Source organism: Nematolebias whitei, chromosome 7, assembly GCF_014905685.2.
Source record: "Nematolebias whitei isolate Nwh7 chromosome 7, NemWhi1, whole genome shotgun sequence".
NCBI classification, from domain to species: domain Eukaryota; kingdom Metazoa; phylum Chordata; class Actinopteri; order Cyprinodontiformes; family Rivulidae; genus Nematolebias; species Nematolebias whitei.
Genome location: NC_056504.1, coordinates 19585725 through 19599002, shown reverse-complemented (window position 1 = coordinate 19599002; position 13278 = coordinate 19585725). Strand labels below are relative to the sequence as shown.

Here is a 13278-nt window from a genome sequence, read left to right as displayed (position 1 = left end):
ATTGTTTTCAGAAAAAAAAAATTCAGTGGAATTTTTATTTTTGCATGACTGATGTCATAGTTGAGTCAAAGGCACTGAAGAATGAGTTTGTTTATGGACAGGAAAAGTAACCATTTACATATTGATGTTGATTAGGTAGGGCCCAAGAAAAATGAAGCTAAGCCGTCAAGAAGGTTTGAGGGTCATCCATTGAAATTGTTGATTTGTATCTAAAGCAGCTGTGGCAGAACTGAACAATGCGGGCAGTTCTAACAAGGTTGAGTCAGGTCCTCTAGATGGTCTTTTTAAAAACATTTTAGTTTTTATCCAAAAGACTTCTTCAGTCTGAGGAAATGCATCAAATTAAATCTTATAAACAATGGTCTTATTCTAGTGGGTCAACCAGTTTCCTGGTGAGACCCAAATTTAGTCGTTCCCATGTAAAAAGGAAGACAATCAGCCTAACAATTGGTAGTTGGTGCCATGATGGCAGCTTGCTATTCACAGGGGGCTGAGTGATTAGATCAATAACAGCATTGCAAGAGGGGGACAGTTGAACACAGAGGCCTCCGCCCCATTTAATGATGGACAGATAGTCTTCAAAAAGATGGCTTCCTTTACTCCTCTGTAAAGCCAACAAGGTTCAAGAGAGGAGTAAAGAGAATGGACATTGTGGACAGTTCAACCTGGCCTGCTAATGGTTTGCTAAAAACAACTAATGCAATTTCAAAAATTTAAAGCGTTTTTGAAAAATGATAGCAATCCATCCATCCATCCATCCATTATCTTTACCCGCTTCATCCATTTTGGGTCACAGGGGTCGCTGGTGCCCATGACCAGCAATCACTGTGCGAGGGGCAGGGTACACCCTGGACGGATCGCAAGACCATCACAGGGCCACAAACAAGACAAACAACCATTCACTCTCTCACTCACACCAAGGGACAATTTAGAGTTACCAATCAGCCTAACATGCATGTTTTTGGTCTGTGGGAGGAAACCGGGGCACCCGGAGAAAACCCACGCATGCACGGAGAGAACATGCAAACTCCACCCAGAAAAGCCCCTGGACCGGTATTTGAACCAAGGACCTGCTCGCTGAGAGGCAGCAGCTCTACCAGTTGCGCCACTGTGCTGCCCATGATAGCAATCCTTAGAACTTTATTATATATTGAAAAAAAAAACTGTCAACGTAAACCTGAATGTGATAATTAACCTTGAATACCTTTAAATTAATTGCTACTTTCAAAATAAACAGTGTGGATTATTGAATGCACTAGATGCATTAAGACATAACGTCATTATTCTGTTTCCATATATTACCACAAAAAATTATGTAATAGCAGGACATGTTTGAAGTAATCCGAAGCACAGATTGCATGGCAACATATTTTAACTAAGTTGACAGCCCAGCTCTAATAGTCAAGATTCACCACTGCCATCTTGTTATCGATATTAATACTGAAACACATGCACACATGCACACATGCACACTAAAAAATTCTCTGGGTTAAAACAAGATTTTTCAAACCATATTTTGGGTAAAATAACTATAACTTTAGTGTAAAAGGAGGAAATCTCTTTAATGTTATAAAATGAATGGCTTTCAATAACTGTGTGCCATTTTTTTCCCACATCACTAATTAGAGCTTTATGTTAACAAAGCCAATGACGTTGGTTAACTTACTGCTCTGTTTCTGTAATTTCATCATATTTACCCTATTCTTTATATCACCTGATGTTGAAAGGCAAAGATAAGAGTTTATGCTTTTTTATTTGATGTCAACTTTACCTCCCAGCAAAATATCTCAAGAATCACTTAAACATTTTAGAGGTGGAGGAGGATGACTCACTGTGGCGACCCCTGAAGAGGGAAAAGTCGAAAGAAGAAGATGAAGAAGAAGATTTTAATCAAATTTGCTTGAAATATTGACTAAATGTTCTTTTAAAACTGATTTTTTTTTTTCAAGTCAAACCAATAAGATGGCTGCCCCAACCAAACCTTTCAAATCACACAATTGTCTATGATTCTGTGCATTTTACACATATTGGGCGACCATATTCTGTGTTTGTAGGTGCGAGTCAGTCACAACACATCCACAATATTTTTCATGTTAGATCTTTGTTTAAAATTGTAGCATTAACTGTTGAGTCAACCTTGTTTGTCTGTCTGTTAACAAAATCTGCCAAAAATGCATTTAATTGAATCTTTTTAAACATAATCATAAGATGTACATCTACAATGATTAACATTTGGGGTCTGTCCAATTTAAGATGGCTGCCACGGCTAACTAACATCAGTCAATATGACAACGACTGTAGCTCCATTGATTTTACAGATCTTGAACAAAAATGTATGTGGTAGTTGCTGAGAGTCATTCACAACAGATACTGAGTTTGACATCTCTCAATATTGCATGAAATTGTGCATAATTTTTATTTAAATGTTTAACCAAAGCAGTTACATCTCTGTCATTCCTCAATATAAAATGATCAGTCTAAAACTCTGGCCTGTCTGACAGTGGTGGCCAAACTGTATTCCTTCACAAAACAAATGGTCTTTATTTTAATGTGTCCATCCATTTCAACAAACAGTCTACTTTCAAGAACTTTGTTTTCACTCTGAATGAGTCTGTAGCATTGGTGTCAGAAGCATTTGTAGTGGGGGCACTGGTGTGTGTGTGCGGGGGGGGGGGGGGGGGGGGGGGGGGGGGTCCCCCCCCATGCAATTTTGAATAAAGTAGATGCTATTTCCTGCATTCTGGTGTATTTCTATGTTTACTTTCATAAGTAAACACTTGATTCAAGAACTATTTTAGAGAGCTCTGCACAACAAGAAGTTCAAGTTTTATTTATTTATTTATTTATTTATTTGTGGTACATGAGGTGGAATGAAATTGTGTACACAGGGTCCCAGTTACATCCAACAATAGCAAAAATATAAATTGTAAAAATAAACAGTAAATAAGGATCTAAGATACTGTATAAACTAAGAAATATGCTAAACACTAATAGTTCAAAACAATATGCCGAACAACAGCAGCACGAACATGAGTGTGTGAGAGCAGATGAGAATGGGTGAATACAGCAGCATGAAATAATCAGCAGCATGAGATCAGCAGCATGGATAATCAGCAGCACATATCACCAATCAAAGTGTCGTTGCAGTGATTTTTTTTTTTCATGGTATTATCCTGATTAGATATTCATGAGTATAACAGCTTCAAACACTGCATGCAGAACCAGGAAAACCTGGAGTGGACTTTTAGTAGTGTGAGTATTATTCTATTAATGAAGTAGAATGGATTTGTTCATGAAGAAATATAAACAGCACTGGGTGAACTAATATTTCTTGGTAAATGTGTGTTTGTTTGTGTGTGTGTGTGTGTGTGTGTGTGTGTGTGTGCGTGTGTGTGCGTGTTTGCGTGCGTGCGTGTGTCCCCTTCACATGTAATTGATGCAACACCTATGGTCAGGTTGCAGATTGGTTGTTGTCTTGATTAAACAAAGCCTTTTTTTTCTCATGGTAAATTTGACAAAGTTGATTTTGATCATTTCAGTCCAGCATCATTTGAAAAATGCATGCAGTAATCCTCACCCTATCTTTGCTGTGAGAGACAATATTTTTGTGCCATAAATTTTATAACTTAGAAAATCATAATTGATTTTGCCAAGTTGCATTTTCTTTCTTTCCTTTTCATCCTACCGTACTTTCTTTACTGTGGTCCGTTTAAAATATTTCACAGTAAATATTGATTCAGAACTTCCACACCTTTATCTCTCAGATTAATAAGGCTCTGTGTCAAAATGAAAAATGGAAAAGGAGGAAAAGAATGTCAGAATCGAGGTGTTCCACACATGCAGTGAAGGGGTGAGGCAGAGAGGGGGAAAAGGTCTGCAGGGATTGGACAATATATTTAGAGCAGCTGTCCTGTATCAGATAAATGGCGCTCTGCAGTCAGTTCTTCTGACTTGGCAGTTGCTAAAAAGTTCCATTTGCTTCCTTGAGGGAAAACTGTGATTTAAAATCATTACAAGGAAAGTCAGGGCATGAACTGACAGACCTTTCATGATTAGAGACTATCAGAAACTGGCTCTGTTTAAGAGCTGCAGTCTCACAGCAACAGAGGACTTGCAGGCGTGTAATCCTATGTCCTCCGACAGAATTTAACTCTAAACTCAGCTCCTTTTAGGCCACTTTGTATTGATTGCCCAGATAGGCTTTACATAATTCCACCTTTAATAAGGTGTATTGTTGATTTCCTCAAGAACTGCTTCAACAGGCACAAGAAATACTGTGACATAGAGCTAGTGGCATTTAAGAAAAAAAATGCATTTTTGTGCCACTTTCGAGTTCTGAAACACCTCAAGCTAGCATTACCATGCAGTTCAAATCCTATCAAATGTGTGATTATGCTCCATTTAAGGGGAAAAAAATAAAAGAGATGGGTGTTTTCCAAGGGCCAGGGGAGAAGAAAGGCATGGGTACAAAATGCTAACGTGTGGAACTTTACTTGGCTGCAGGTTTCAGCTGAAAACAGCGAGTGGAGAAAGGCTGCTGTGGAGGTGTGAAATTGTGCTGGTGGGCACCAAATAAGACCAAATAGCCAGTGGGGAGCAGACCCAGTTAATCCGAAGCATCCAGACACATGAACCGACTCACAGCTGAGCAATATAAACACCCGCACTGCCACAGCAGCTGCCCAACAGATTACCAGCCCACAACCAAGGTAAAATTATGGGTAACAGGTTGATAATAACAATAGGTTGAGGCCCTGTCCACCCAGAAATGTTTACAGAGAACAATCTCTTTGTTTTCATTCCTAAAAAAATACCTCATACATTATAAAGGTAGTATCTCCATCAGGTTCTGTGTGTTTTGTTCTTCTTGTGGTTCTTGTATTGAGTTTTTCGTGAAGTAAATACATTTCTTTCGGCTGCTCCCACAGTGAGCGAACTCGAATGAAAGATCTGGCAATTTTTTTTTTTTTTTCCTGATGCCTTTCCTGACACAACCTGGCTTCAAACTGCAACCTCAGGATTTCAAGACTGTGGCACTGACCACCAAGCTACTGCAGCCCCATATGTAGGTTTTCTGTGATTTTGATTTAACTTGTTTCCAGCTTCCCCGTGTTTTCCCCCCATGTAGCCCTGCTCCCACCCCTCCCACTCTCGCCAGTTCCTCATCTGTCTTCCTCAAGTGTTCCTCATTGCCTGTCATTAGAGTCTATTTATAACTTTTCATTGTGTCACTCTCTTGTCCATGCATTGTACTTCTTACAGCCGATCTTACTTTACTCCTTTATGTATTCCCTGATCTGGTTTTTTTTTGTAAGTTTTGCTGCCACACGGCTTTTTTATTTATTTATTTTTTTTAATGAAGCACTTTCTTATTGTACCTTTGAGTTCTTTTGTCCTTCTGTCTGCACCCTGGGTTCAACCCCCACTAGACATGACAGCATGCATGGACCAAAGAGAACCCAGCAGACAAATCATCCTATTTGAATTTCTGGCTTAAGAGGAAGCCAAAACTGTTCAGCAAGGATGAAAGGAGAGCGAGGACTGAGGTGCAAGATCTGCAGTCCATCATCCATTGGAGTGGGCTTCAGATGAGAAGGTCCAGACATGCCTGGAGATGGAAACACAGGAGACCGGAGGTGGAGATACTCCCATTGCCTATTTTTGTGGAAGAAAGGAAAGGAAGAGGTGGTCTCAGTTATGGGGAACCCACCTGGATTTTAAACCTATTTCCTCCTCTCCGCCACTTTGCTCACCTCTGGTGCCTCGCGGCTCATCAGCAACTCACCACCTTCCTCAGTCCTGCTCGCCTTAACAGTTCCCTGAGAGGCCAGCAGCAGAGATTCCAAGGCCCTACTCTCATGAGCCCCGGTCGGCCTCTCTTCCTGGGTCACATCACCGCCGCTACCGCGATAATGAAGTTCAGCTACCAGTCTCTATAGCCTGCACGGTCACATCAGCTCCTGAATTCCTCATGTCTGACGCCCCACCTCTGTGTGTCTCCATGGGGGTCAGCTAGGTCATCCCACCTCTGTGTGTCTCTGTGAGGGGCAGCCATGATGCTCCACCTCCTTGTGTTTATATGGGGGTCAGTGACAATGCCTCATCTGCCCCAGTTCCAGCAACTGCTACGGCTCAGAGCCTCAAGCCTCTGGTGGGCTCTAAGCTTTTGGTGAGCCCAAGCCTCTCGTGGGGTCCAAGCCTCTAGCTACTACCTTTCCTGGTTCCTCACCTGCTGCCACATCTTACTCCTCTGTTGTCTCATTGTCTGCTGCTGCAGTCTTCTCTGGTTCATCGTCTGATATAGCTCCCTCCTTTGTGGCCCCATTCATGGCTGCAGATCCTGTGGCAGAAATCTACAAGGATCCCTCTTCTGCAGCCTCTTTGAGTTTCTATATTGTAGCCTCCATGGTTTTCACTTCTGCAACCTCTGTGGGTTCCTCTGCTGCAGCCTCCGTGGGATTCTCAGCAGCAGCACCTTCTGACACATAGCCTTCTGCATCCTCAACGTCTGCTGCAGCACCTACTCATTCTTCATTTGCTTCTGCAGCAAACTCTGGTTCATCATCATCTACTGCAGCCACCCCTGGTTCATCTCCTGCTGTAGACTCTGTGGTATCAGCGCCTGTTGCAACCTCTGAGGCCCCATTGCCTGCTACAGCCATTCTCTTTCCACTGTCTCTGAGAGTGTCCAGGAGGATACCTGACCCACCTTGTTCAATCTCTGTCTCTCTGACACCCACATGTCCACATCTGTGCAGATGAAAGATGGAGAAAAACCCACTGAAATATTTGTGTGTTATGATGATGTTATAAAAGTAAACAGAAGACCATGATCTGGTTCATTCTGTGACTTAGTATGTATGGGTGTATGTACTCTGTCCTTATGCACACTTGCAAGTATAATGCCGGTTAAAAATCTTCACCTGCCGTGAGTCTGTGGTTCTTTATCTGAGTAAACAATGTTAGCAAATTAGATTCACCCCCCCCCCCCCCCATTTGCTTTTTTTTATTATCATTGACAAAGACTGTCCGTGAAGTGATAAAAACCTATTTGGCATCAGATTATTTGGTGTAAAGAGAAGGAGTTTTTGCTCTTATCTATTTAAGACAGTATTATCCATCTCCCTTAATGGTTCACTGCAGTAATATGGACTATGAAGGTTTTGCTTTATTTAATAACTGGCATCTGCAGCACAAATGCAAATATATAATCTGCTAATATTGTTGATGTGTCATAGGTTACATTAGAGTCTACACAAAAATGCATGGGTGGCAATTCAACAATTTTTCACTCTGAAACCCTTAAAAACATACATTTTAGTACTCCGAAATCATTTTCTGTGTTGACGTAAGGCTGAAACAATAATAATAATAAAAATAAAAAAATAAAAAAATAACTGTGTATTCATAAATAATTCGTATGTGGACAGGACCTGGGTTGGAGCACTTGTGACCTTCTTGAGAGATCCTATGAACAAGAGAAGTAAGCTCAAGGTTAATATGTGTGAGAATGTGAATCATAGATGAAAGCAGGGATCCCGGCACATAGAGAATACATAGTTCCCATAGTTCTTCTTATGCAGATAAGGAGCAGTGAATGGAAAACAATATTAAATTGAAAAGAACAGCGACAGCAGGAGGAAGAGTGGGGAGGATTTAGAAACAAAGGAACTTTAGCAGGAAAAGGAAAGATAATAAGCAGCAGCGTGAGGAACAAAAAAACTGTTAAGGCAAGCAGGTATGTGAAAAAACAGCGGCCAGCTCAGAAGCGTTACTGTACCTCCGTAATGGGGTGGCGGGCCACAGAGAAGAACCACAGCTTGACCTTCTCTCACTAACACTGTATTCCTTGGTTTCTTGCTGAAGTTCTGTAAAACTAACAGAAACAAGTTTCACAATTTGAATATTTTTCAAACTTAAAATGATAAATACTTCTCTATGTTTATAATGTTTACAAGTAAACTTGAAATTCCTGTTGTCTGTATTACAGCACTTGTAAAACACTGAGCAAAGGATACACAAGCCAAGCTTGAGGGACTACTTTCACCTTTAATTAAAGGCTGCTCTGAGGCCCATGAGAATAAATATTGGGGAGACATATCAATCTTAAAGTCATAGAAATACCAGCTGGTCTCAGGAGGGGTCAAGCAAATATCAGCTGTGGTTAAATCAGACCTCAGCTTATTAAATGTTTGTCCCAAATGAAGACATGCAGTCCTCATTCATCATTTTGTGTATTCCCTTGGTTTTAGTAGGATGAGAGGACATAATTGGTTTACTCTGAGGGTAAAAGTTAGAAAGAAAAATTGAGCCACTTAAAATAAAGTCAATTTGCGGTGTATCTTTTCAAAACTACGAAGATGGACATGTTAGTGATAAAAGTACAACAAATGAACAATACCATAAAAATGTTACTTAAAAGTAAACAACGACCTGACAGAGGCCCTGAACACTGCATCATCCTTCGGTTGATTATCAACTGAATGGATAGTTTAAAACTCATTATTTGTTAAAAAAAAAAAAATTTTTAAAGTGCCTTTTTTTTCTCTGCCAATCTGTGCTATGGGAAATGTGACAGGAGACAGACAGGTGGAAAGTCAAGCATTTTGGATTGACGGCAGCAACTCTAAATGTAGGCACGACAGGCAAAGGTACAGAATTGGCTGACAAGATGCAGAGAAGGAAGGTAGATGTTTCATGCGTCTAAGAGAACAAGTGCAAGGGCAGCAAGGCTTGCAGAATTGGAGTGACATTTAAATTGTTTTACCATGGTGTCGATAAAAAGAGAGATGGAGTAAGGGTGGCACTGACAATGAAGTTAGTAAATAATGTAGATTAGGTTAAAAGAGTGTTACAGAGAGTGATGAGACTGAAGATAGAAGTTGCTGAATATCCTGATGCATGCTCAATAATCCAGATAGAAAAATCTAAAAAAGTTCAATTTGGTCCTCTGGACATTCAAAAAACAACAACAACAACACACAAAAAAAACGTAGAAACGTTTCGTCTTTCGTCCGAAAGCCGTCCTCAGTCTGAGGTGCCGTATTCAGCTCAGTCTTATAAATAGCACCTTCTCAGAGTGGATCAACCTATTTTGCTGCTGACAACCAAAACCAGCTGCTCACATGATCAAGAAGGACCATCAGCCTAACGATGGATCATTAGCACCCTGATAGCTGTTTACTATTCACAGGAGGCTGAGTGATACTAGCAATGACATCATTGTAAGAGGGGGAAAATTGAACACGGAGGCCTCCACCCCTGTTTAATGATGGACAATTTCTTTTCACAAAGATGGCCTCCTTTACTCCTCTCTCAAATCATCGTTCCTCTCTATCCAGGATGTGAACATCTTCATCCCTGAAAGAGTGACCACTGGTCTGGAGATGAGTGTAGACCGCAGAGTCCTGGACTGATGTTGTTGCTCTTCTGTGCTGGGCCATCCTTTTGGCCAGTGGCTGTTTAGTTTCCCTGATGTAAGACTGATCACAGCCATCCTGACACTGAACAGCATACACAATATTACTCTGTTTGTGCCGAGGGACTGGATCTTTGGGATGAACCAGTCTTTGCCGTAAAGTATTTTGGGGTTTAAAAGCCACTGGGATGTTGTGTTTAGAAAATAAACATCTCAGTTTCTTTGATACTCCCTCCACATACAGAATGACCACTGGTCTGGGTTCCTCCTTTTCACCTGATGGCTGACTGGAGTCCTGTTTGGGTTTCTTCTCTGCTTTCAGGAAAGCCCAGTTAGGATATCCACATTGCTCTAGAGCCTGTCTTGTGTGGGATTTCTCCTTATGCCTGGCTCCTGAGTTAGTGGGGATGCTGTCTGCTCTGTGGTACAGAGTCCTGATGACTCCTAACTTGTGCTCCAAAGGGTGATGGGAGTCAAACTGCAAATACTGGTCTGTGTGGGTGGGTTTGCGGTACACCTCAGTTTGCAAATGTCCTCTATCAGAGACTGAGACCTCACAGTCCAAGAAAGCCAACCTGCCATTTTTTACATCTTCTCGAGTGAACTTGATGTATTTATCCACAGAGTTGATGTGGTCAGTAAAATGTTGGACTTCCTGAGATTTAATTTTAACCCAGGTGTAAACTTGTTTTGTTCTTGAGTCTTGGACTTGACATGCTTAGCACAGTAGAGTGGAGAAGAGGGGACCAAAACAGGGGCTATTTTTGTGAAAAATAATGACAGTGGAAAAGGGCCGAAATGAGCCGAACCGGGCTGAAGAGGAGCTGTGGAAAAGGCCCATGTGTGATGTAACAATGGGCTGAAGGCAGCATTACGATGCATAATCAGCAATAACCCCACATCATGGTGTCAACATTAAACCTTGGGTTAACGCTCACAAGTCTTATACTTCGTCAGCCACCGTTTCCCACCCAGTGAAGCTTGATTGGACAATTCCACAAATTTGATTCCAAGCCAAGAATTTGACATCTCTGTTCCCTACACCCAGCATCACGGCCACAGGTGTTGACGAGTTTGGCACCAAATCAGGGATTCTACGTTGTGCACAGTGGACCAACACAAGAGGTTTGCCAACTCACACAGATCCTCAGCCATTAGCTACCAGGTGGGTCAAAGGCTTTGACTTTTTACAAAGGACATCCATTAAAGGACACTATCAGTAAAGTGGCACCTAGATGTATCTGCCCATTCCCAGTGGAGAAAATTAGCAATCCCTCTATTGACCCTTTTGCATTGCCCCTAATAAGCCCCAACTCTGCTCAGCCCTGCACAGCCCTGCTCAGCTTGGCTCAGCTCAGCCTGGATTTGCACCTGCACTTTAGGACCGATTCTGGAGGTGTGTCCAGAATCCAATCCTGCTAGTGAGAGTTCTGCGATGAGTTTACTCAAAGCAGTCTGCTCCTCAGATAAATAATATTAAATTATTATTTTTTATATATGAATGTTTATGTTAACTTATTTTATACATGAATATTTCTGTTCAGTGCCCTGAGACAACTTCTGTTGTGACTTGGTGCTATATAAATAAACTGAACTTAATTAAATCTGATGAACCAGATTCTACAAAAACATTTATATTTAAATCTAAAAAAGTTAAGTCTGGTCCTCTGGACATTCAAAAAACAAAACAAAACAAAAAAAATGTAGAAACGTTTCAACCGAAAGACTTCTTCAGTCTGAGGTGCTGTATTCAGCTCATAGCTATTTATAAAAGACTGAGCTGAATACAGCACCTCAGACTGAAGAAGTCTTTCAGATGAAAGGAGAAACGTTTCTACTTTTTTGTTTTTGTTTGTTTGTTTTTGAATGTCCAGAGGACCAGACTTAACTTTTTTAGATTTTTCTACCTGGATTATTGAGCATGCATCAGGATATCTATATTTAAAATTCTATATTTTTCTTCATCATTTGTGTATTTGCACTCATTGTGGTTTTGTTTCTTGTATACAGTTTATTTTTCCTTGCATTCACGTTTCGGTCCGGACTCAGCTCGACTGAGCTCACTCAGTCCCAACAGAGAAGTAGGGATGAAAAGAGGTCCTGAATCAGCCTCAAATCAGCTAAAAATACTAGCTAAAGTGCTTGTGCAAAATGGTTCTTTCTGTGGCGGGCTGCCCAGAATTGGGGCTTATTAGGGGCAGTACAAAAGGGACATATGAGAATTCACCCCATGTTCCACATCTCACAGGTCAAACCCATATAAGGTTGTTTTCACACCTGATAGTCCGGTAGACTCGGTTCAGTTGGGGACCAATATTCATGACATTTTGTTTACATTTGAGCTGGTGCGTTTGCATTCACAATGCACTGTGCTTTTGAGTCAACCTGTTGAACCAATATATTCCCCCGCTCGCCTGTGGGGGCGCTGCACCAAGAACTACTGAAAGAAATCACACAAAAACCTCTGAAGACACGTCTTCTTCTTCTTCTGTAAATACAAATAAAAACGAAGTGGCATCAAGTTTTAGCAGTTTTAGGAGTTATATTTTGTCATTTTTCAAAAATGGACTTAGCATGAGCTGAAGATGAGACAGAAGACCATGGAGAGTATTGTTTTTCCACACAAGGCAGCTGACGGCTCCATACAAGGTAAGAGAAATGCGTGTTTGTTTGTCCTGCGGAGCGGGGTCCCGTCTGTTTACATTCACACTACTCGAACCGCGCTGGAGTTCTCTTCTACCGGACCGAGACCTAGGTTTAAGCCCGGGCCAGAGTTCGCCTTTTTGTTCTATGACAGAGTTTGATGGCGTGTTCACACCTCCCTAAATGAACCAGACTTTCTAGGAAAACGAACTAGAGTTCGATTAAAGTGGACTAAACAGGGCTGGTGTGAATGCACCCTAAGAAAGCCCGCTTTGCCATTCTGCCAATCACCCTCCTCTCCCTCGTCTCATCGACAACCGCCCAATATTTTCTGTCAGGGAAATTTAATATATTCTGAACGTTCACTGCAGGGGCAGGGGCTTTCAGTATTTAGTGAACTGTGAGGGCTACAGAGCCAAGGAGAGATCCTAGATCCCTAGAGTGTCTATTTTTAGATGCAAGTTTGATTTCATCGTTTTATAGTCCCCATCCAGAAAAGCAAATTAAATTGCAAAGAGGTGACTCTTGAGAGGGGAGTACTCTAGGAATAAGCATGTGTACATGCACAAACCACTCATTTCATCTTACTGAGTGGCAGAGTGGCTCTAACCACCTCAAGCTGTTCTTGATCCTGGCTGAGGAGATTTGGTATTTAAGTCCCTGTGTGTCAGCTTTTATTTTCTACTGAAATATTTCATGTCATTCTGGAATAGTGCATGAGCCCGAGTAGACTTAACTTACCTTGAGTAAACCTCATTGTGATCTTTCTCCTGTGCCTCTAGTTATCCGGGCTTCCTGATTACCCCTGTTGTAAGCAATGTCTGGATACTTTTCCTAAGGTCAAACGCCTGGTAATACCTTGTTGTCTTCTGGATGTTCCACCAATTATATCAAGCACAAAGAAAACACAGCTCATGAGTCTATCCTGCCATTCTCTCTTCACTTGTACTGCTTGTCTCCACTGTTGTTCACCTGTTAGCTCCTGGCAATCTTCTGATCCTCTCCTGACTATGCAAACAATGTTGCACCGTGATCCTGGGGAACACTGTTTTATTTAAATTTGTACTTGTATATAGCTGAAATGACAATACAACCTCTCTGACTCTGGCCTACAAATCCTAAAGAAACAAAGTAAGACTTGATTTTCCCAAAGAGATACCTTGACTATAACTCTTGTGGATTCACATATTCATTGATCCTATATTGCTACAGAACAT

General features: G+C 41.3%; 1 protein-coding gene across 1 annotated transcript in view; it reads right to left on the bottom strand.

Moving 5' to 3' along the window:
* The window catches only part of LOC119412169 (contactin-4), a 178078-nt gene extending 165260 nt beyond the window's left edge, over positions 1-12818 (bottom strand). The window contains exons 1-2 of the mRNA XM_037679146.1: positions 12803-12818; positions 7781-7876 (exon numbers count right to left, since the gene is read on the bottom strand). Coding sequence (XP_037535074.1) covers positions 7781-7876; positions 12803-12818 — 112 coding nt within the window. The remainder of the gene's footprint in view (positions 1-7780; positions 7877-12802) is intronic.
* Positions 12819-13278: the final 460 nt, after the last annotated feature.